Source organism: Myotis brandtii, unplaced genomic scaffold (assembly GCF_000412655.1).
Source record: "Myotis brandtii unplaced genomic scaffold, ASM41265v1 scaffold657, whole genome shotgun sequence".
Taxonomy (NCBI): Eukaryota; Metazoa; Chordata; class Mammalia; order Chiroptera; family Vespertilionidae; genus Myotis; species Myotis brandtii.
In genome coordinates this window covers 2,439,146-2,464,122 of record NW_005370552.1, presented here as the reverse complement: position 1 = coordinate 2,464,122, position 24,977 = coordinate 2,439,146, and the positions used below count along the sequence as shown (strand labels likewise).

General features: G+C 46.2%; 2 protein-coding genes across 2 annotated transcripts in view; one reads left to right on the top strand and one right to left on the bottom strand.

Annotated features, from left to right (window-relative positions):
* Positions 1 to 24,977, top strand: part of CASK (calcium/calmodulin-dependent serine protein kinase (MAGUK family)) — a 247,896-nt gene that overhangs the window by 105,567 nt on the left and 117,352 nt on the right. The window lies entirely within an intron of this gene.
* Positions 9,469 to 13,072, bottom strand: GPR82 (G protein-coupled receptor 82). The gene is made up of 2 exons (XM_005880882.2): positions 13,005 to 13,072; positions 9,469 to 10,519 (listed from the first exon to the last, which is right to left on the bottom strand). The coding sequence occupies exon 2, from the start codon at positions 10,483 to 10,485 to the stop codon at positions 9,469 to 9,471; it is 1,017 nt and encodes a 338-aa protein (XP_005880944.1). The 5' UTR covers positions 10,486 to 10,519; positions 13,005 to 13,072.

Here is a 24,977-nt window from a genome sequence, read left to right as displayed (position 1 = left end):
AAACATCAATGATGAGAGAGAATCATGGATCGGCTGCCTCCTGCCCTCCCCTGACCGCCTGGTTCATAGGTCGACGCTCAACCACTGAGCCACGCCGGCTGGCAGTGCCCGGGTATGTTGTCACTGCCTCTCTCTCTAACCCACAGCATCCACAGACGTGCTCTCCTTCTCTCGAGATATATGATCAAAGGCCTGGCTTCTTCCATGTATTTTAATGGTTAAGATAATCAAGTAGACTTAAATGTTCTACAGTGTTTGGGAAATTTTAACTGAAACTCTTGTGGTTAAAAGCTGAGGAAAAGCATAAGCAATTCCAAAACAATGTAGTGGCATGTTATAATAGCAAATGGAAAATCATTGGAGCCCGGTCGGTGTGGCTCAGTGGTTGAGCGTTGACCTATGAACCAGGAGGTCCCGGGTTCGATTCCCGGTCAGGGCACATGCCCAGGTTGCAGGCTCCATCCCCAGTGGGGGGCGTGCAGGAGGCAGCCGATCCATGATTCTCTCTCAGCATTGATGTTTTTATCTCTCTCTCCCTCTTCCTTCCTCTCTGAAATCATTAAAAATATATTTTTAAAAAAGAAAAATTGGAGAAATGTAAAAAATCCACATTAGTGTGAAATATCATTCATGCTTTTTAAATGCAGCGATAGGAAAATGATACTGTTTTTATCAGCAGTCAATACCGAACAACCCAATGATACATAAGTATTTTTATGTAAACAGTATTCTTCAGTTATATAAACAAGGGAAGATAAAAGGGGGGAAATTGTCCATGGTAGTGGCATGCCCTGTTGTTCTTTTGCATTTAGTTAATATAAGTACATATACACAAAGTAAAATATATCTCCTTGTATATAGTATGTAAAACATATACCAGACAAAAATGACCATTAGAAAACTTAAATGGGTAAAACAGATTCTTAGCTCATATAATAACCTTGTGTCAAAAATGCCTTTGCTCAGCAGGCAATTTTATTTTGAATTCTGTTCTTGAAAGTTATATCAACATCACATCATGTAGTAAATAATGAGTGGCAACATACTCCACGGTAGTACTCTCCATAGCTAATATCGTGAGCTTTTGCTTAGCCATGGCCTTTGATATCACGGCAATCCAAAACCACATAAAATCCCAAAGTCATTATATTTGGCTTTACCTTCTCCGTTACCTTCTGATTGATTCATTCAAATGTTTGGGTGTGTGCTCTACGCAGAAGACTGTGCCTGGAGCCCGAGCCCTAAAGCTGTTATGGTGTCAGGAGGGATCAACACAAACCAAAACTTAGTGACTTCACACAACCACCATCACTTATTGGCTCGGAAATGGTGCCATTTGGACAGAGCTGGATGGGGCCTCCTGGAGTCTGTTCCACAGGCTGTTGGGGGGCCAGCAAGGCCAGTAGCCAGGAGGCCTCACTCACTCCTCTGGCATCTCAGCTGAAGTGCCTGGAACAGCTGGGAGCTGGTGGACCCTTCATAAATGCGAGTTGCCAGGCCTCTTGAAGCCTCGGCCCCAAGTTGGCATTGTGTCGTGTCTTGTGTTCTATTAGTCAAAAGGCCATTAAAAGTCAAAGTCAGCCCTGGCCGGTGTGGCTCAGTGGATAGAGCGTCGGCCTGCAAACGGAAGGGCCCCGGGTTTGATTCCGGTCAAGGGCACAGGCCCGGGTTGTGGGCTCGATCCCCAGTGGGGGACGTGCAGGAGGCAGCCGATCCATGATTCTCTCTCATCACTGATGTTTCTCTCTCTCTCCCTCTCCCTTCCTCTCTGAAATCAATGAAAATACATTTTATTTATTTTATTTTATTTTTTTAATATATTTTATTGATTTTTTACAGAGAGGAAGGGAGAGAGATAGAGAGAGTTAGAAACATCGATCAGCTGCCTCCTGCACATCTCCCACCGGGGATGTGCTCGCAACCCAGGTACATGCCCTTGACCGGAATCGAATCCGGGACCCTTCAGTCTGCTGGCCGACGCTCTATCCACTGAGCCAAACCGGTTTCAGCAATGAAAATACATTTTAAAAATCCAAGGATAACTTGGCTCTCCCGTCAGCCCTCTGCATCCACGGATTCAACCAACCCTGGTATGAAAACAGATTTTTCAATGCACAGTTGGGAAGCGCCGGTTGGGAGTGCAAACTGTTTTCGATCCGTGGTTGGTGAATCCCCAGATGTAAAACCTGTAGAAACAGGAGGACCGACTGTATTTATTGGAAAAAACAAATCCCACATAGAAGTGAACCCACGCAGCTCAAACCTGTGCTGTTCAAGGTCAAGTGTACATTGCTTTGTTGGTAGTACATTGAATAGGGGCTCAAGCGGGGAAGCCAACAAACAGGAGTGGGCCGGAGCGGCGGCCGTGGAGGTGGTGAGAAGGTAGATTCCGGGTACATTTTCAAGGTCATGTCAACAGGATTTGCTAAAATAATTAGTGTTGGTAATTTAGCCCAAAGTAGTTTTATTCAGGACCTTGTAGGGGTTTGCCAATGTAGGGGTCATAATAAAACTTTAATAGCAATCCGTGTCACATGGGTAATGAGTTCACATTTCACTCGATGTGTTAATATTTTTGCCAATAAAGCAGCCTGTTTTCTTCACATTCGGATAGATTAGCCAACGGCTTGAATGGATGTAGATTTCGTGTGTATGTAGATTCTGTCTTTTTGTAGTTAAAGTTGTCTTTCCTTATACTTCAGTGAAGAAAATAGAAGAGCAATGTTTCATTCCTTTTAGAAAATTTAGCTTATTTCATCACTTGCTACACCTAGCCAAGAATATTCTCAGTCTTTCCCCACCCCCTCCAGCCCCCTCTCCCGCTTCCCCCCTCCCTTCTCATAATTCTTGGCACTGATCCCAAAGCAGTAGATTTCCTAGCATTTCATTGATGAATAATGCTACCTTTCTTGACTCAGTAGGCGTTTCTTTGTGAAATCATCATAATTGAGTAAAATTTTTTCTTGTGTCGCGTTAGATTTGACTTGATGATGTCACATGACCTATCACGGACATGACTTTGCTGCTGGAGGCTGTCCTGTGTGCTGTGCCTCTACCCCCCGCTGCCAGTAGCATTTCCCCCAGTTACAACCATCAGAAATGTCTCCAACATTGCCCAATGCCCCCTGGGCACAGAAACAGCCCTGGGTCACACTCGGTCATAACGTAATGTTATCTTCCCATGCTTCGCCTCCCACAGGCATGTATTAACACACTAGAGGCCCGGTGCACGAAATTCGTGCAAGAGTAGGCCTTCCTTCCCCCGGCTGCCGGCACCGGCTTCCCTCGCAGCCCCAGCTTTGTCCGAAAGGACATCTGGTCTAATTAGCATATTACGCTTTTTTTATTATAGATGAATACAGAGTCCTTTTTTCTGTCACCTTCTCTTGTATTCCTCTTCCTGTGAAAGGATGTGAAAGCTTTGTTTCAGTGTTTCTCTCTTTTCTTCCTCTCACCCCTAAATTAAAAGTACTTTAGAAAGAGCCCTGGCCAGTTTGGCTGGCTCAGTGGGTAGAGCTTCAGCCTATGGACCGAAGGGTCCCAGGTTCGATTCCGGTCAAGGACACATACCCGGGTTGCGGGCTCCTCCCCAGCCTGGGCCCTGGCCGGGGCACGTACAGGAGGCAACCCATCGATGTGTTTCTCTCACATCGATGTTTCTCTCTGTCTCTCCCTCTCTCTTCCACTCTCCCTAAAAAGATCAATGGGAAAATATTCTCGGGTGAGGATTCAAAAGCATTTTTTAAAAAGGAAGAAATGGTCCAGTTGGCCAGGAAAATGCAGCCCTGGCCCCTCGCCTGCCTGCAGTGCTGTGGCGCTGAGGTTGGGGTCTCTGGTCCCTCTGGGCTCCCAAGTGCACCTGCTGGGTGTGGCGCCCGCAAGCAGTCCTGCCTCCTGTGGCTCTGACCGACTGACACCCAGTTCTAATAACTGAAGTTGAAGGTCAGCTGCTTCTCTAAATGCAAACTACTGCACACGGGCACCTTCTATTCTGAGTGGGGCCTGTGTCCAGGAGGCCAGGGGGCTCAGTTGGGAGGTTCTCAGAATTGGGCAGAAACCCCAGTCACACAGACACGGCAGAAGCCCCCCACCCCCAGCCCTGCTCTGCGCGCTTCCCTTAAATGGCTTTCCTCGCTCACTTTCCCCGCTCCCCTGTGGCCACGCCTGGCTGCTCTTTGGTCCCCTTCTGGTCTCGGTTCTCCTTTCACCTGCTTCAGGCCAGACTTGATTGTGAGCAGGCGTTCACCGAGCGGCGCCGGTTGCCATGGCGTTGGGGATTCTTCCAGCCGCTCTTCCTCTATTGCTCTCGCTTGCTAACACTTGTTTTCCATCCCTGACCACAGCTCCCAAAAGTCCCTGAGTTGCAGAGAAAAGCACACGGGCCGATCTGCGTTTCCTTTTGGGAGGAAATGGTCCCCGTTGGCAAGGAATAATCCGCATAATCCGCATATGCGGAGTTTGAGTGTGGGGTTTTAATCACTGCACTTCGAAAAGGCTCACGAATTACAAAATCATCTTCAACTTACCTTGTATTTTTCTAATATATTTGTGCTGACCTCAGAGAGGAGGGGAGAGGGAAACTTCAATGAGGAGAGAGAATCATGGATCGGCTGCCTCCTGCACGCCCCCCACTGGGGATGGAAGCCACAACCCGGGCATGTGCCCTGACCGGGAATTGAACCCGGGACCTCCTGGTTCATAGGTCAACACTCAACCACTAAGCCATGCCAGTTGGGCTACCTCGTATTTTCTTTTTTTTCAGAGAGGAAAGGAGAGGGGGAGAGAGAGAGAAACATCAGTGATGAGAGAGAATTGTCGATCAGCTGCCTCCTGCCCACCCCCTTCTGGGGATCTAGCCCACAACCCTGGCATGTGCCCTTGCCCGGAATTGAACCCAGGACCCTTCAGTCCACAGGCCGACGCTCTACCCACTGAGCCACACCGGCTAGTTACCTTGTATTTCTAACTACTGTGCTTCTATTCTCCACCTGACCCTTCAAAAACAATCAACTCCTTGACTTCAAAAGAAAAGAATGGCTGTTTCTTTGCTTATTAGATGCAAACCCTTTCACTGCTGTGCTTCTGCTGAGGCAGGGGCAGCGAGCGTGGATGATGCAGCCAAAGCGGCTTTTTCTGTCGGGTGCATAGCCTTTCTCACGTAGGAACTCTTTCTTCCCTGTGATGTCACTTCAGTTGGGATTTGGGGACAGTCCAGGGAAGGTCCAGGGCATTAGGCCGCACAATGGAAATGCTTGGCATATGGCCAGTGTCCCTCTGTGCTCCCCGTGTGGTTGGCCAAGCAGGCTTTCCTTCCATCGCATCTCCCACCCTGCAGGCTGCAGGGCCCGGATAGGCCGTGGGAGTCCTGCCCAATCAGAACACGATGGGCAGCCTCCCTTTCTGCCCGGGGAGCACAAACTCACTTGTGTAGTCTTTTTTAAATATATATTTGTATTGATTTCAGAGAGGAAGGGAGAGAGAGAGAGAAACATCAAAGATGAGAATCATTGATTGGTTGCCTCCTGCACCCCCCACACTGGGGATCGAGCCTGCTGTGCCTTTGACCAGAATTGAACCCAGGATCCTTCAGTCCGCAGGCCGATGCTCTATCCACTGAGCCAAACTGGCGAGGGCTGGATGTTTGGTCTTAATGGTTTGTGTTCTGACTCATAGTTTGAAAGTTTGCCTCAGTGAGAATATGTCTATGGAAAGGATGCAAGGGGAGATAAACAGTTGTCGCGGCCTGTTTGCGGGCATAATCGTGTTGCCCTAAGTCAAAATTTGGGGTTTCTGAAATTGCTTGCTTCTAGCTCACAGGAACATTAAAAACACCGTTTTTCTGAAATCCACACTTTAAAGTTAGCGTCCATTTAGAAAATATTTGCCATGACCTTAAATCAGCGGTTCTCAACCTGTGGGTTGCGACCCCTTTGGGGATCGAACAACCCTTTCACAGGGGTCGCCTAAGACCATCGGAAAACACATATATCATTACATATTGTTTTTGTGATGAATCACGATGCTTTAATTATGTTCAATGTGTAACAATGAAATTGGGGGTCACCACACCATGAGGAACTGTATGAAAGGGTCACAGCATGAGGAAGGTTGAGAACCACTGCCTTAAATAGCCAGGTCTTCACGTTACACAAAAAATGCAGCATGATTTGCAGCCACCCGTTCAGGAGAGCCGCGATGCTGTTAAGATAAACATGGTGAGTGTAACAGGCTCAGTACAGAGAACTAAACGGGAGCGCTCTGTCAGAATGTGCACCTCACAGAGAAATGGCACAGCTCTCTGCCTCTTTAAATGTAGGAAACTGCTTTGGCCATCTCTTTTATGTTTTATTTAAATAGTAGCCATGTAAAGTGACTTTTTCAAATAATGATTTTTAGGCCCTGGTCCAGTAGCTCAGTTTGTTAGAGCATCCTACCCATATGTCAAGGTTGTGGGTTCAATCCCCAGTTAGGGCACATGCAAGAAGCAGCCAGCAGCCCTAGCTGGTTTGGCTCGGTGGATAGAGTGTCAGCCTGTGACTGAAGGGTCCCAGGTTTGATTATGATCAAGGGCACATGCCTGGGTTGCAGGTCCGATCCCCAGTAGAGGGCATCCAGGAGGCAGCCAAACAATGATTCTTTCTCATCATTGATATTTACCTCTCTCTCTCCCTCTTCTTCCTCTCTGAAATCAATCCTATCCTATATAATAAAAGCCTAATATGCTAAGTGTCCAACCATTTGACCAGTCGCTGCGACGCTCACTGACCATCAGGGGGAAGACGCTCCAACCAGTAGGTTAGCTTGCTGCTGGGGTCCGGCCGATCGGGACTGGGCGAGAGGGGCCAGACATGCCCTGGAGCCCTCCCGAGGTCCCTCCCCCACCAGCCAACCTCCTGTGGTCCCTCCCCGGCCGGCCTCGACCAGCCCTGATCAGGACTGGGCGAGTTGGGCCAGACACGCCCTGAGCCCTTCCACGGTCCCTCCCCGGCCCCAATTGTGCAATGGTGGGGTCCCTCTGCCTGGCCTGCACCCTCTTGCAATCCGGGACCCCTCGGGGGATGTCGGAGAGCCAGTTTAGGCCCTGAGCATACAAGGCCAGGCCGAGGGACCCCACTAGTGCACGAATCCATGCACCGGGCCTCTAGTAAAAATATAAAATAAAATAAAAAGAATCAGCCAATGATTACATAAATAAGTGGAACAACAAACCGACATTCTCTCTCTCTCTCAAAATAAATTACACGAAATAATTATTTTTAGCAGATATATGTATTTAAAATCCTAAATGCGGTGAGATTTAATACGGTATGTTAAATGAAAACTATGGATCATCTTCTCAGCTCCCCTTAATCTAATGAGTTTGGGTTGAAAACTGGTGTGAGAATAAAGTACTGGTGTAACTGGAAACACTGCCTCAGGACCCCTCCTGGCCAGCCGGGCGCTGCTCTGGGATTCGTGGCTCTCGTGTCCATGAAGTTTCTGGCTTGGGCACCTCGGCTTGCAGCCAGCGCTCAGGCGGCCACCTGCCTCTGTGTCTGCAGATGGAGCAGCCAGAGATCGGGTCGCTGCTGGAGGAGAATAGACGCGCGCTGGACGCATTTGGAGCCAGCAGGTGGTTCCTCAGACTTTCCTCTGAAGATTTTCTTCTCTCAATTAAGCATTGAAGTAAAACAGGAGAAAAAAAAAAACATGTACCGTTTGTTTTCTATTTTTTTTACATTAAAATCATGCAGAGATGTGTTAGGGAAACTTCTATGTCAGTGGTTCTCAACCTTCTGGCCCTTTAAATACAGTTCCTCATGTTGTGACCCAACCATAACATTATTTTCATTGCTACTTCCTAACTGTCATGTTGCTACTGTGATGAATCGTCATGTAAATATCTGTTATGCAGGATGGTCTTAGGCGACCCCTGTGAGAGGGTCGTTCAACCGCCAAAGGGTCACGACCCACAGGTTGAGAACCACTGCAGTGGTATTGATCACCTGGCCCGTGGGGCATCTGAAGAGTGAATTCCTTCTACATTTTTAATTCATGAACCCAAACCTGCTGTCAGTGTAAAGGCTTTGGGAAGTGCTGTGTGACCTGAAGGAACTGCCATGGACAGAATAAATGACGCTTTAAGTCACTAAGTAACAGGTTTCAATGAATATTTATTCAACTTTATTTTTATTCAACTGTTTTTGTTTGGTTCTTATCTGAGCATACAATGCAAGTACCATGGGAGTAGAAATAGAAAACACACTATAGCGCCAAAGGTGGTCATGATCTCTTTGGGAAGATAAAACACACATTTTTACAAATAATTATTATAATGTATATAATACAGAATAGAGACACCATCATTTGTCTTACTGACTATTGCATGGAAGAAAGATGTGACCATTAAGAACTGCTTACTCTTTAAATATTTGCTTAGAATATTGGGCAACTTACCCATGCACTTCAGTTTTTAATCAGTAAACTGACATACTCTAGGGTTGTGATCATTGACATAATACTTACAAAGCATGTAAGAAGAATGCCAGACACGTAGCAAGTGCTTAGTAAATGGTAGCTACTCATAATAGTAACATCTGATTTAATAATAGTACCGATGAACTGTGCAGTACTTTTCCATTCTACAGATGAGGAAATTAACACTTAAACAGGGTGAGGTGGAGCTAGGATTGAGCCCAAGGACCCCAACTCCAGAGACCAATCTCTGAACAGTGATGCAATTGTACTGCCTTATCATTGGTTCACTCATTTCACCAAAATTAATTGAACATATCTACATGCCAGGTTCTATTTGTCATCAATAACAACATTATTTACATAAAATGCAGCGGAAACTATACAAAATGTGATCCAGATTGGCGTAGAATGGCATTGTATTCGCTTTTTATTTTGACAAAGTCTGATCCAAATATTTAAGCAGAGTTACAAATAACATCTGCTTAAGAAATACTGGAATCAATGAATGTTGCTTCTCCTAGTATCATAAGCCACATAATACCAAATAGTGTGCTTCATACCTTGAATTCTTACACTGTATCATTCACACATTTAGATAGGACTTAAGTGAGGAAATTTCGTATCCACTTTTTCTTCTCTTCGTCTTCAAAGTCCCCAACAAAACACTCCACAGATGGACCCTTGTATTAGAAAGTCCACACCTTTGGCTTCCTTGTCCTACCTTCATGAAACACTGTCCCGAATAGAAGCCCCTGTGGTTGACTTTGCATAGAAAACGGTCTGTTGGCTTCCTCTGCAGCGGGATCCTTTCAATGCGCTTACGTTTGCCTCTGAAGGTCTCTGTCCTCTCAGCCTTCAGTACAAGTTGAACTGTAAAGTGAGTTTTCTGGTCACTTTTTAAACCAAAGAGGTCTTCTCGGTGCCTGTTACCCACCGCGTTATGGCCCGTTGACCATGTCGTTTATGGTCATCTGAGCGCTCTTCTAGGTGGTGGGCTTTCCCCCTCCAAAGTCAGCCATAGGGCTGGGTAGGCGTGGAGTCAGATTTTGTGAAGAGATCATACAGGATCTTCTTGAACGTCTTATCTAAAAAAAGAAATATAATGGGGTCGGTGCTGCTCCTGGCTGAGGCGAGACAGGTGAGGATGTTTTTGATTTCTATCAAATAATTCAGTTGCTCACAGCTCACCGTTTGGTGGAGAACATAGAAAATGGGCTTAAAAATGCTGTAGGGGAGGAAGCAGACAAGCAGTAGGATCTGGATGACCAGCAGATGCCTCCTCACGGAACTGTACATGAGATGTCTCTCCGTGATGGACGTACAGGTCCTGATCTTTCGCAGGTGGCTCACAAAAGAGTAGTATGACGTGAGGACGACTAAAAACGAAAATCCGATAAACGTGGTCCCAATGAGGCCCGCGATCTGAGAGATCATGGCTCCTAGTTCCATCTTCCGGTTATAGCACAGGGTCTCCTCTCCTTCCGTGGCCTCCACCACGGAGTAGTAGATGATCACCGGGATGATGATGCCGAGCACGCCTCCCCAGATGTACACGCAGAGCTTTTTAGCGAAGTTGGGCTGGCGGAACTTTTTCAGTAAATGGCCATAAAATATTTTCTCGTAGCACGAAGTGGTCTCGGGCGTGGACTCCTTTTTCATCAGGGTAGCATAGCGACTAATGGCGATCCAGCTTAAAATCAAGAGGCTGACAAACATACTGACGTGCATGGGGAGCGTCCCCAGGAAATTGACCACCCTGCACTGTGCTGATCGATATTCCCATTGGAAACCCTTCAGGAAATACATCCCCATGAAGGGCATGGTGCTGCACACGAGTAGGTTCGCCGTCACGAGATGCGCCAGGTAGATGTGAGTGGAGGTTTTCTTGCCTATTTTGGTTAAAAATACCCATTGAGAGAGAGAATTGCCGAAGAGACCGACGACACAGAGGAAGCTGTAAAGGATTGGCAGAGCCACGGAAGAGATCGGGGAGGGCCGGATACATGTCGAGGCTGAGTGGTTATTCATTTAGATCAGCTTTTCTTGACTTTTGTCACAGGAGCTAGAACAGAATTGCGGGTGTTTTTAAAACATGTATCTGCCCTATACCTTCTTCCACCTCCCCCCGCCATGGTAAATATTTAAAATTATAAATGGTATTTAAGGTGAACGGTTTTTAAAAATTGGGTAAAATAGTAACATGGATGTGTTGGATGGAAAGGGAACGTGTAGATGCCTTCTCACCTTTTCCGATCCCAATTGTGCAGGTGAAATAAAAGCAAAAGTTGATGCGGAAAGCGCCTTTGTCTAAAAAAACAAAATTTGATAAACATAGCTAAATGCCTGAGTTTTATCACTTTTACTAGAGGGCTTTGTAGTTCTTCTATTAGACTCTAAAGCAGTTTGTAAATGACAATTGATTTTTCTTTCTAGAAAGGTACTTTTTTATCATTTTAAGGCACTTCCAAGCAATACACACACTGGCCAAGGGAACCTGTTGCCAAAGCATAGAGAGAAGACTGATCTGTAATCATCACATTCATTGTACACAAATACTGTTCAAAATGGTGTCTCTCCATGGCTGGATTAAAGCACTTCTCCAAAAGCTAATACTGTTAGAAGAGTCTCTTTTCCTATTTCAGAAGCAAACTTAATTCCACAGAAACAGATACTCGGGCAAGATCCTGAATTGCACAGAAGGGAAGTGTAGTAACCAAGGCAAACACCGAAAACCCAGGATCTTTACCAAAGGTCATCAATAATGTATTTCAAATACTTAACGCTCAACAGTCCTGCTTCAATACGAAGTTTACTTTCAAATTCTGTCAAAACTGTAGCTGCTGTGCTTGTTGGTTAGAGCGCCCTCACGTGTCTGTGTGTGTAATTGAGTATCTGGTTTTTCAGAGAAGAGGTTTTTTAGACGTTATTTTAATCCCAGCCAAAATGCAGGTGTGGCGTTTGCTTTTCTGTCTTATTTTTAAATCTTTCTTTACAGGGTACACATAAAGGGTTGAAAAGCCACATAAAAACTCCTTGTCATTCTTATTTTTTCCATGTCCTCATTTCTTTCAGGGGAGAATAAGAGAAGTTCTTGGGTTCTGGTCAAATAAGAATCATGAGATTTCTCAGAATGTGCCACATTTCTTGAGTTTTTCCACCATAACTTTCTAGGAACCACATTCTCTATTCTTCTCTAATCTCGAGTGAGGATTCTCAGTCTTATTTTTAGAATCCTATCCGCTCTTTGGCTAAACACAAAATGTTGACCATACATTGTCTCCTGAGATTCTCATATGCCCCCGGCCCCTCGGGGCTGCTTGTTCTCTCTCTCTCTTCAGAATCATGGTTATATTTTTGCCTCTTGGGTTGCAGAAACAGTATATTTGAAAAAAATCCCTATTACAATTTTGAAATAATTTTTATACCAAACAAGACCCACCTAAAGACTTGAAAACCTGAAGGCTATGCAGTGTCTCTAGTTCACATACTGAGACCCTTCATTCATGTCTACTGGTGTGTTTGAATCCACTCCACCTGGCAAATCGGAATCTGCTTGTAGTTAGTGTATCATATCTGCTTGTAAATATCTGAAACCTAAACTGTAGCACATCAGTCAAGTGGAAAGTGAACTGAGCCAGTTTCTTTCTTAAGGAAAATTGATCTGATCAAAGTAGTTTTTATTGCCCTGACCGGTTTGGCTCAGTGGATAGAGCATCGGCCTGTGGAGTAAAGGGTCCCGGGTTTGATTCCGGTCAAGGGCATGTACCTTGGTTGCGGGCACATCCCCAGTAGGGGGTGTGCAGGAGGCAGCTGATCAGTGTTTCTCTCATTGATGTTTCTGACTCGCTATCCCTCTCCCTTCCTCTCTGTAAAAAATCAATAAAATATATTTTTTTAAAAAGTAGTTTTTATTTTCCAGAAGAAATGGACCTTGTTTATGATGATATGAAAGAAACACACTAGCCCCCTGCCTTGTGTAGATAATACATTCTATACCACAATCTGTAAACGTGATCATGTTTCTGTATTAATAATGTTCCTCTTTTTTTTTTAAAGTAGACCACCTCATACAGCATCTGATCTCTTACTCCTTACCATCACCTTGTTCTGTTTCACACTAGCAAATGCTTCAGAACAGAAGGGAGGTAAAGAGACTTCCACAGAGTCTAGCACTATGAGAGGAATGACATTGACCCTGAACTTCAATGTAACAAATGACAACTAGTTCACATCTTCAGCTTCCCAAACAAAAGTACTGGATAATTCGTTTCTAAAATTTAGAAAATAGTATTAGGCTTAAGAAATCAAAGAAAAATCACTATACACACACACACACACACACACACACACACACACACACACACAGAGAGAGAGAATTGTTCTCCAAAACGATCTCTCCAAGCCTGCATTCCCCTCAGTATGCTGACTGTCTTGAGTCGTGCACACATTGGGTCTCAGCTGATTTGACAGATGAAAAAGGTTCTACAAGTCTAAGTTCAGTTACTAATGGTCATCTACATAATGACTACGCTGACCAGCTCTCTTACCTGTACAAGCAGCTAATGCGAGCGAGGCTCCGTTATTCAGGGCAGTGATGCTAAACTTCAGATTCGGCTTCTCTGCTCATCACGCCTTCAGTGCCCTGCAGTGTATGTCAGTGTGAAGAGATTCTTGCATGACACTGACGACAGTGGGGGAAAAAAAAGGAAATAAACACTATTGTAGAAATCCAGTAGCTGTAGCAAACGTAGCAACTACCTTTCCCACCCAAAAGACAACTAATTTCTCTGTTTCTGCAGTGAGAGAGTGGGAGGAAGTTGGTGGACCATATATATACTGTCCTTCCCTGTGGTTCTCTTATGCCCCAGTGACACCTCAGCTAGCTTGACTAGCAGGCTTGATTGAAGTTCAACGGTTTGAGCCCCGTGGCTAGTTTTACACCACACAGTGGTAGAGGGAACCACTCCGTATTGACCCAATCAAATATTCGTACCAACTTGTCTGTAAAATCAGTTTTCTTATCTACAGAAGCTGTTAGGTAAGGAAACTAAGTTTTGTTTCCCTTTATTCTTGATAAGGATGAATTGCGATAAGCCACCCACAGATGATTTCACAGACAAGGATAAACAAGTGAGGCCCAGTCCGGCCCGTGTGGCTCAGTGGTTGAGCATGGACCCATGAACCAAGAGATTTCAGTTTGATTCCCGGTCAGGGGACATGCCTGGGTTGCGGGCTCGATCCCCAGTGTGGGGCATGCAGGAGGCAGCCAATCCATGATTCTCTCTCATCATGGATGCTTCTCTCTCTCTCTCTCTCTCTCTCTCTCTCTCTCTCTCTCTGAAATGAATAAAATATATTTTTTTAAAAGAAGTGAGGCCCAGCACAGCACACTGTAAGCACTGCACCCAGGGAGTTGGGTCCCAACTTGCTTGCTAAGAACTAGCTCATTCTACTTTGAAATGCCCTGTGCTGCCTCCATTCAGAATCAGAGTTGGTTCGGAGCATTTCAGAGTAGATTTGGGGAATCCTGGGAAGTTCTAGAGCAGGGGTGGGCAACCTTTTGTGAGTGCGTGCCCAAACCAGCAAAATCTCTGACTCAAAATTCTTCTGCGTGCCAACCCTAATTTTTTGAGAACATGTTACGCCTACTTGATATCTCTTAAGGTGTACGTATGTGAAGAACCTTGAAGAAGTAATAAAATTCATTCGAGCGACAAAAACACAGTATATGATGATGAAAAATACATTTATTTTTTAAGGTATTCATGTTATGTAAAATTATTTATTTATCTAAGATGCACCTACACTGAATTTATCTGAAAAATAAAAAAGTCGATATTAAGAAAAAAATTGTAAATGGAAGATTATAAGAGAGGGTTTCGTGTGCCAGCAAAAGTTACTGGCGTGCCATGTTTGGCACGCGTGCCAGGGGTTGCCCACACCTGTTCTAGAGTCTGAACCTCAGGTATACCTCGGATAAAATGAATAGTGATAGTATGATATAAAGAATTGTGAAACCGATTTTCTGCATAGAATTGTGCAACCAGTCGGAGCTAGTAACTAGATAAAAGCTAAGGGTGTGCAGCTGGGAGCAGACCTGCATCACACTACCTTCTCTTGGAAAGTTAAACCAGTGAGAGTCTGAGAATGGAAACAGAAATCCAGTGAGGGGTGTGCAGGAGGCAACTCCATGATTCTTCTCTCTCATGGATGTTTCCATCTCTCTCCCTCTCCCTTCCTCTCTGAAATCAATAAAAATATATTTAAAGAAAAAAAAAGTAGCCCTAGCCAGTGTGGTTCAGTGGATAGAGTGTCAGCCTTTGGACTGAAGGGTCCCGGGTTCGATTCCAGTCAAGGCCACATACCTCAGTTTCAGGCTTCTCCCCGGCCCGGGCCTTGGTTGGGGCGCGTGCAGGAGGCAACCCATCGATGTGTTTCTCTCACATCAATGTTTCTCTCTGTCTCTCCCTCTCCCTAAGAATCAATGGAAAATATCCTCCGGTGAGGATTAACAAAAGAGGGGGGGGGGCAGGCTAGAACCCAGCAGGCACAAGACACCTCCGTTGACCTGAATGTTTGTGCTTCAACTAGACAGTCCTTTGGGGCTGTCCACGCCCGCGTCTATGCTCCGGCCATTCCCTAGCTCGGGGCCCGGGCGGCTGTGAGCAGGGGAGGAGCCACGCCTCCTGCATCCCCATTAGAGCATCACATGCCAAAGATCATTATTCCTCCAACTTGGGGGGGTGGGGGGGCATCGAAGCTTGCCTGCGGCCCGTTCAGCACACCCCAGGCCAGTGGTGCCTCCGGGAGGAAGCACAGCTGTGAGCTCAGAGCTGTGGTCTCCGGGCCGCCGAGCGCCCCGCCCGCTGCAGGATGTGGGGGTCTGGCCACAGCCGTCCTGCCCTCAGCCGGGGTGTGAAGAACCTCTACTTGCCCCTGAGAGCTGGTTTCTCAGCACCCCTGGGCACATTTCCCAGCCGGTCGGAAATGTGGGAGAGTCCAGAAAATGGTTCGCTTTTTCAAATATTTGTATTGATGTCAGAGAGGAAGGGAGAGGGAGAGAGAGAGAAACATCCATGATGAGAGAGAATCATGGATCGGCTGCCTCCTGCACGCCCCACACTGGGGAGTGAGCCCGCAACCCGGGCCTGTGCCCTTGACCAGAATCGAACCCAGGACCCTTCAGTCCGCAGGCTGACACCTTACCCACTGAGCCACACCAGCCAGAGTGAAAAATGATTAGCTTTGTAAGAAAGGTCTAATGACAAGACCTCCATGGGCCTAATCAATGCTTGTGCTTCACCTTTGACCTTTGTCGTGTCCTATGGGCTTGAATGCAGTGGGCGGGGCGTGTCTTCTAGAAACACCCACCACAGAGGCACTCAGCAGTGTTGGTGGCAGTCATAGAATCGGAATGGCCTCCGAGGTGGCAGTGGGAAAGCAGCCGGGAAAGTAGCAGGCTTGGGGAAGGGAAGAAACTTCGACCTTGGGTGCGATGAGGGAAAATCTGGAGGACAGGCCGATGTTGAATTTCACCATCTTCGCATCAGTCAAGTTCGGTTCATATTATGCTTCAGAGCCTACCTTTTTTTTTTTTTTTACAAGTTCTTTGAAAAGCCAAGAGTATATAAAGTTTTCAGAAAATAAAGCATCTGATGATAGAATTCTAAAACTAATTTAGGAGATCACATCAGCACAGCTACAAACTATATATGCCTCTGCGCCGGGAAACAACCACTTGAATTGCAAGGAGGTGTAGAGGCTCCTGTGTCATATACACCTGGCCGTTTTACTAGCAATCGCTTCTGTTGCATTTCTAAATAAAATGGTCCTGTCCTCATCCAAGGGGAGGGGAAGAGAGATGGCAAAGGAAAACGAGGAAGAGTTTGGTGGATTAGATCTTACCTGCTGTACCTACTAGTGTCTCTATTCATTTTCTCTTCTTTTTTAAAAATATATTTCTATTGATTGATTTCAGAGAGGAAGGGAGAGGGAGAGAGAGAAACATCCATGAGGAAAGAGAATCATGGATTGGCTGCCTCCTGCACGCCCCCTACTGGGGATCGAGCCCACAACCAGAGTCAAACCCCAGACCCTTCAGTCCGCAGGCCGACGCTCTATCCACTGAGCCACACCGGCCAGAGCGCATCTTGGTAATCTTTTGATGGATGGCGATATATGAGACTTGAAGTAGTCGTTTTCAGGCATCCCTCTAAGCAAGTCTTCGTGTTTTAGATATTTCTCCAGTTGCACTAGACATGGCAGAGTTGCTAATATTGCCATGCTGTCTCCTCCCCTTGTCTCCATCAAAAACCAGCCTAAAATGGATCGCTTCAATGAATCTGCAAATCAAGTATTGCATCCAGGAAATATAAGCTCATATCTCCAGAAATATCTGGTGGAGAACATTGGAAAGAAGAAACAACAGTTACATTTTAACCCAGAAAAAGTCTGTGAGAGACTCGTTGCTTTGAAGGTGCTGTGTCCAGAAGAGGGCAGTGTGTTACCGGCCCTAGTTACACCTCTTGCTGCTAAAGGCTGAAGCACTACGGTGCCTGCGTTGCGCTATTTTCTAACCAGAAAATGTGAAACAATTTAAAAGTGTAGTGTTTTGAGCTCTAACAAAATGATAAGCCTTCTTTAATTTAGTAGCTGAAAAACACTTTAAGTGTTAGAGAATAAAAGTAATTGTGCGGACAGTGGATTTGCATCCTTAAAGTGAACACGCGGTGCTATTCACCCGCCTTTAATAGGATATGTACTTCGGGGGTTCTTTGGGGGTTTTGTACTAGTGATTAGCACAAGAGTCAGCTTTGTAAAATCTTCACAACTATAATTGTCCTAGTGGTAAAAAGAAAGTCTGACATTGGAGTATGCAGATGCAGAAGCTTTCATCATATTTTTAGTTTCCCTTTAACTTTTTATATATATTTTTATTGATTTCAGAGAAGAGGGAAGAGGGAGAGAGAGATAGAAACATCAATGAGGAGAATCATCGATTGGCTGCCTCCTGCATGCTCCCTACTGGGGATGAAGCATTGTCTTTTTTGTTAATAAAATTATTATATTTGTCTCACCATTTTAGAAATCAGTGGTACATATGCTTTTCATTATATTTTGCTGGTGACCCGGTGCACAGATTCATGCACATTGAAAGGAAATTAATTAGAAGGTGGCCGGCGGGGTGGGACTGGGCGAGATGGGCTGGACACGCCCTGGAGCCAACCTCCTGCAGTCCCTCCCTGGCTGGCCGCACCTGGGGCAGTGGACCGTGGCTCCAAGGGCGTCTGTGGAGTTAGCGAGGTCCCTCTAGCAGGTGGGGTCCCTCGGCCTGGCCTGCGGGGATAGGCTAAAACCGGCTCTCCAACATCCCCCGAGGGGTCCCGGAGTGCCAGAGGGCACTCTGCAAAGTTGCTGTCGTACAGGGTGTGGAATGCAAACACAAGTGTGCAGTAAACCAGATTCGGGGCCGACAGTGCCCCAGCAACAACATGACCCATGGCTAAAGGTGGAATCACACAGCCCCTTGAGGAATCGGGCTCCCTCCTCTCTGGTTCCAGGGTGTGTTACCTGAGAACCACCACTGCCAAGTCACTGCAGCTCAGCAGTTCCTGTGTTGAGCGTCTTCACCCTGGTGGTCAGTGTGCGTCATACCTATCAGACAGTCGCTTAGCCTTTTATATATATAGATATGCATCATTTACCTATTGTGTACCAAACCATCCCCCAGACTTGGTGGCTTATGCCAACAACCATCCGTTCATTGTCAGTTCTGCAATTTGTTCTGGGCTCAGCTGGGCGGTTCTTCAGTCATTCTCACCTGGGGTCATTCACACAGCTTCTTAGTCATCTGAGGTGAGTGGTCCAAGATGGCCTCACGCACGTGTCTGGAGCCTCAGCTGGGATGCCTGTGCAGGCCGAGCATCTCTCTCCATGTGATCTTTCACCCTGGGTTTATTTATAACCCGATGGGATTGGTTCCAAGAGAGCAACACTGGAAGCTGTAAGGCCTCTTATGGTCTTGCTCCAATGTCATCCAGCATCCAGCACATTTTACTGATCAAAGCGAGTGACAGCATCTGCCCAGCTTCAAGAGGTGGGCAAAGAATTCACCTCTGGATGAGAGGAGCTACAGAGAATGTTGATCTACTTTTTTTATTTTTAAAATATATTTTATTGATTTCAGAGAGGAAGGAAAAGGGAGAGAGAGATAGAAGCATCAATGACGACAGAGAATCATTGGTCAGCTGCCTCCTGCACATCCTACTGGGGATCAAGCCTGCAACCTGGGCATGTGCCCTTGACCAGAATCGAACCTGGGACCCTTGAATCCACAGGCCAGCGTTTACTTTGCAAAGGGACGTCCACCCTGTCCCACTTTGGTCTTGGAGCTGTCAGATTGTTTTAATGATTTCTTATATTAAAAGGTCTGTTGGAAGTCTCAGGAGCCATACTGTTTCCTTTGTACTTTTTATCCTCTGTAAATAGCTTATCCCTTAATTTGCGTGCTTTTCTGAGTAGGGTGATGAAATCTCTCATCATACCTCAGGCCAAGAACCATCTCCTTGTCCACCGTCCGCATACTGTCCACACTCCCTGCCTGTCAGTCACTTAGTAGCCATCTTGGTTATCAGATGGGTTATCAGAGAGAGAGAGAGAGACCATATTTATATGACTGTGATACAATATCTATACTAATAAAAGGGTAATATGCTCATTAGAGCAGACATCTTACAGACGTCCATCCAGACAAAGCCACAGCGCTGCAAGGACCTAGGGCCTAAGCCGTCAGTAGGACATCCCCTGATGGCTCCCAGACTGAGAGGAGGCAGGCTGGGTTGAGGGGACCCCCCCCCAACCCTCAGTGCATGAATTTTCTTGCACCGGGCCTCTAGTGTTGTTATAATTATTCTATTTTATTGTTGTTAATCTCTCACTGTGCCTAATTTATAAATTAGATTTTATCATAGGTATGTGTGTATGTATAGGAAAAAATAGTATATAGCATCCACTGGCGTCTTGGATCGTTAGCCCCCACAGACGGGGGTTGGGGGACTAGTATAGAAAGATTCTCAGTCTCACTTGCCCCTTGTAGCTTCTCTCCCACCATACTAGGTGGTACTCATTTCTCACGCTCTCATTCTTTTGGGGATCCCAAATGCAAACCATCAGAGCATGAGACCCACATGTACTTACTTGGCTGACTTCTCTCTCTACTGCCCACATCTATTTGGAACTCTGCAATCGGTCCCCGCAAGAGCTGACCCTGTATGTTCCAGTGTTTTTCAAGTCACACTGGCCACAAAGGGGAACTGAAGACGAGCAGGCATGCAAAGCTCATCAGTTCCCTTGCAGCCAGCTGGGAGCTGTTTTTAATATAGAGGAAACAGCGTTTTTCTTCTGAGCACAGAGTGCCTTCTCTACACATACGAAGCATTTCTGCTTCTGAGCGATCGGGACACACCGAAGCGGGCATTCAATTCTGAGAAAGGCAATTATAAGAGAAGGTAGGGAACCAGAGACCACAGCGAATTGGGGAAGAAGAAGAGGTGCTGCTGAGTCCAGGGAAGGGGCACAGTGGAGGCACGCCCTGTAGAGGGACGACGCCCATGCCAGCATCGCCAGCAGTGACGGCCATTCCGACCTGAGCTCATGCTATTGAGCCAGGTCTGCGGGGAACGTGTCTTGTCCCCCCTTCCAGATGCAACGTCTGATGACACAAAGCAAAGCCAGAGCTCAGAAAGACAGCAGAGAGACCTGAACACCGGACCTAAATATCACAACGCTCCCAGAATCCATCAGCTCATTTCAGACATAGTTTAAACAGCCTCTCTAGCAACGTGCCTACTGTGTGCTGAGGAAGGGACATGGGACAAATGTGCTATAAAAGAAGATTCAGGAAACCTGCTTGGGGACCATTGGCCATTCACAAAGCACCTCCTTTCCCCCGGTGCACTCCCTTGAGTCGCCTTGAGGACGTTCATGCCTTGGCACATGGTCACAGGTGGCCTTTGGTTGCCACTCACCGTTAAGGCATTGGATGTTCTGCAAGACACAAACCTTCTATGAAAGGGAGCTGAAGAGCATCTCTTCCAAACTGTATCAGATGCTCGAAATGCTTTGCTGCCTTCCCAGCCTGCCGGGGGCCCAGGCTGTACTGAAGCAGTTCTGTGAGCAGATAACTCAGTGGCTCTCTACTCCATGTGAGACATGCGCAGCGCTCCTCCACAACGGGTCCTCTTCCTGCTTTCTCTCCGAGGCCACACACACACATTTTGGCTCTCACACCTTCCCTTTGGTCTCTGCTTCAAGGCTGAACAATCCCCTTCTTTCAGCTGTCCTTCACCTGTCATCCTGCGAGACACCCTCCATTCCCCTCGTCCACTTGCTCAAGTGCCAGACTGCGGTTCTGGCCAGCGCCAGGGAGAAGGGTCTGTTCCCAGTCCTGCCCCGGACAAGGCCGTTGTTCACAAATCTAATGTTAAATGACCCTTTATGACTTACTTCCGCCACCTCCTCTGATCCGGGTCACCTTCTGCTGTGCATCTTCCTAGTTCTGAAGTTTACCTGCATTTTGTATATTTGATGTATTTCCCCTACCTTTCCCTTGGCATTTGAGTATTTGGATAACTGACATTCACAATTTTCTACTGGCCAGGCACATTTACTCACTCATTTAGTCCTCATAACAACGATCTAAGTTACGTACAACTATGATTCTGCTTTTCTTGGTAGAGGAACAAAAGCTTGTCCAAGGTTCACAGTAAGTGGTGGAGCTAGAAATTGAACTCCGGCAGTCTGGCTGCAACAGCCACCCTTTTAACCTGTCTGTTATGCTGCCTCTCAGTTCATTATCTAATAGCTAGAGGCCCAGTGCACGAATTCATGCACCAGTGGGGTCCCTCGGCCTGGCCTGCAGGATGGGGCCAAAACCTCTCTCTGATATCCCCCGAGGGGTCCCGAATTGCAAGAGGGCACAGGACAGGCTGAGGGACCCCACCGGTGCACGATCAGGGCCAGGGAGAGACGCAGGAGGTTGGCCAGCCAGGGAGGGACCGTGGGAGGGCTCCAGGGCATGTCCAGCCAGTCTCACCCACTCCCAATTGGCCAGACCCCAGCAGCAAGCGACCTACCAGTCAGAGTGTCTGCCCCCTGGTGGTCAGTGCACGTCATAGTGAGCAGTTGTGTGGCCTTAGCATATCATTAGCATATTACTCTTTGATTGGTTGAATAGCCAACCGGTCCACTGGACACTGAGCATATTAGGCTTTTATTATATAGGATGTGTAATGTCACTGGGCTAAGAAGACCTATTAGATCCAGCCCCACCATCACCCTCGCTGTGGCCTTACCACCAGGATGATAACGCTCCTGGTCCGTTGATCAAGGCTCTTCCTCCGGACTGTGTTTGAGTGGCCAATACCAACATCGTCCTAATCCCCCCCGCCTGTTTCCTCCTAATTTTCCCTCACTGACCCCCTAGTGAATGGCCAGTTCTTTCTTTAAATTTGTTGATACATTGAGCCAGTCAACTCCTGGTCTAGGAGATTTTCTGTGCTTTAAAGGCATTTGCATGTCTGTACTCTGATGTTTGAATGTTATAGTTTAACTCTCAGGAAACATTTCTATTTCGGAGTTCTTAGGGAATACCTCATTTGGACTCCTTTGTACTATTTATGACTGAAATGCCAAATTGTCTTACTGAATCGGTAATTTCATCTGCAGTTCTTTAGTGTGGTGGTCCTTGAGGGGTGTCTTTCAAAGACCAGGGTTTATCTGGATTTATTCATCAGAAAATGTCTTTCTTTGCCTGAAAATGTCTGGCAAAAGGCACCATGAGCAAAGGGCAAGTCCCATTCTGGTGGAAGTCATTTGCCACCCACATGAACAGCAAAGATTCACTTGCAGAATATATGGAGAGCTGCTTCAACAATTTGAAAGAAAGAAATAAAAGATGAGTGACTCATTGAGGGAAGAGAGGGAGAGGTACGGATATGAACAGGTACGTTTACCCAAGGAGAAATGTAAATGGACAAAAAACATGAGATGATGCTCCATTCCCCTTGTCATTAGGGAAGTACAGGTTAAAACCGCAGGGAGAGGCCATCTCACACCCACCAGGATGGCAAAAGTTAGTAAACCTGAGAAAACCAAGTATCGCTGAGGATGTGGGTAAACAAGAACTCGTATCTTCCTAGCAGTGGGATAGGTACATAAACTGATAAAATTATCTTGGAGAGCAATTTGTCACAACTAAGAAACTGAGGATGCGCATAGCCATCCAAGCAAGCATCGCCACTGCTAGATGTCAGCCAGAGAGAAACTGCACGCGCACAGGACGTACAAGAGTCTTCACTTGAGCATGGCTTCTGATAGTAAAGAAGTGGAAACCACCTAAGAACCCGTTGTTGGGGGGATGGAGACTGGAGGTGGTGTTTATTTGTCCAACAAAACACTTCCCGTAAAAAGAACCACTTCCCACCAGTGAACATGAATGAGATTTATATGTGCCAAGCGAAACATGATGTGAGAAATGTTGACAAAAGAATTTAACAGGAAGATACTATTTGTGTCCATTTTAAAAAGAAAAACTGAAGTGTATTGTTATGTATACATATGTTACAAAAGTATAAAGTTACATATCAGAATGGTATACACGAACTTGAGAAGGGAGGCTTGGGCCCTAGCTGGTGTGGTTCAGTGGATAGAGCGTCGGCCTGCCGACTGAAGGGTCCCAAGTTCAATTCCAGTCAAGGGCACAGGCCTGGGTTGCGGGCTCGATCCTCAGTAGGGGCGTGTAGGAGGCAGCCGATCCATGATTCTCTCTCATCATGGATGTTTCTATCTCTCTCCCTTTCCCTTCCTCTCTGAAATTAATTTAAAAAATATTTTTTTTAAAGAAGAGAGGCTTGGGGTGAGCTTTAGTGTCTAAACTTTTTGGATTGTGTGGATGCAAGGAAACAGTTTAAGCAAAGAGGCCAGAACATTAGCAACTGTGCAGGTTGGATGAGGAGTGCTTAGCTGCCTGTAAGTTCTGTTTTCTCCTTTTTGTGTATTTGAAATGTTTCAGAAAAAAAGGTGATATGCGGAATTACCCCATCACAGTCTGACTGTAACAGCTTACTTTTGCCCCTGAAATAACTTGCGTGGCTTTACTAACGCAGAGAGATTCTATGCGTCATCAACACCCGTTTCCAAACCATACTTAGCAACCTTTCCTAAAGCTCGTCTCCTGCAGGCTCTTTCTGCATTTCCGGGGCCAGAAGCAAAATGAATGACGGTGGGATGCTCCGGTTGGATTGTTCTCTCCTGTTCAACCTGTAGCCTTTGCGCCTTCAGAGTACAAATGTTGAGAGCTACAAAACTAGTCTTGAAGATTTCGGTTGACATTACACAATCTTGATGCTTTGTAAGCAGAACCTTTTGCCACAAATACATATGAATGCCAATTAATGTTTAAAAAGAGACATCGCAGCCCAGCCAGTGTGGCTCAGTGGTTGAGCATCAACCTATGAACCAGGACGTCGGGGTGCGATTCCAGGCAAGGGCACAGGCCCGGGTTGTGGGCTCCATCCCCAGTGTGGGGGGTGCAGGAGGCAGCCAATCTGTGATTCTCTCTTGTCATTTATGTTTCTCTCTCTCTCCCTCCCTCTCCCTTCCTCTCTGAAATCAATAAAAATATATTTTTAAATAAAATAAAAAGCGACATCTCGGTCATTACCATTGTGTTTGGGCAGGATGAAGTGAAAATGAAAAGCATTGTCTCAGAAGACACGATGTCCAGGGAATAAAAATTTATCAACTCACATCCCCTCGTGGGAAATGCCATTGCTATGCACACCCCATCCAGGGATGATTCAGTGATCATAGTGCATTTCAAGCACCTTGCACAGCAAAGGACCCATAAATAGCTATCCTTTGCTTCCCCTGTCCTCGCATGTGAACTTGAAGAGGGGAAATAAGAAGCAAAATAGACGTTTAGGACGAACCCAGCAGCATTTACTTCCCTTCCGATTCTGGGTCAGCTGTTCCCAGCACCCAGCCACCCACCTCCTCCATCCGAAGCCAGTCTGCGCCCGCCCTCGCGGCCCGTGTCCTCACCTGGGCGTGCAGCTGTGAATGAAGACACCGCAGCCACCGATGAGAATGTTTCTGCCTCATCGGACCTGGCAGAGTTCAGATTACATTCTGAGTTTCCAGTGCTTTCTTTTTATCAAAAATATGGGTTTCTTTACAAGTTCACAGTGTGTATTGGCGCCGGACACAAAAGGCTTTCCATCAATGTCAGATGAATTTTTCCCCACTTTGTGCTTTTGCTTTTATTTTTATGGTTTTTAACCCCCCAAAAATCTACTTTTTAGTCAAATCTATGCATTTTTTTCCTATGGTTCTTTCTATTGTCTTATCAATAGAAAGTTCCTTCCCATCCACAAATGAGTTAGTCACATACTAATGAGTTAGTCACTTACATATTTTTATTTTTTTTTAATATTTTTAGGAATGTTTTATTTCCCATCCAG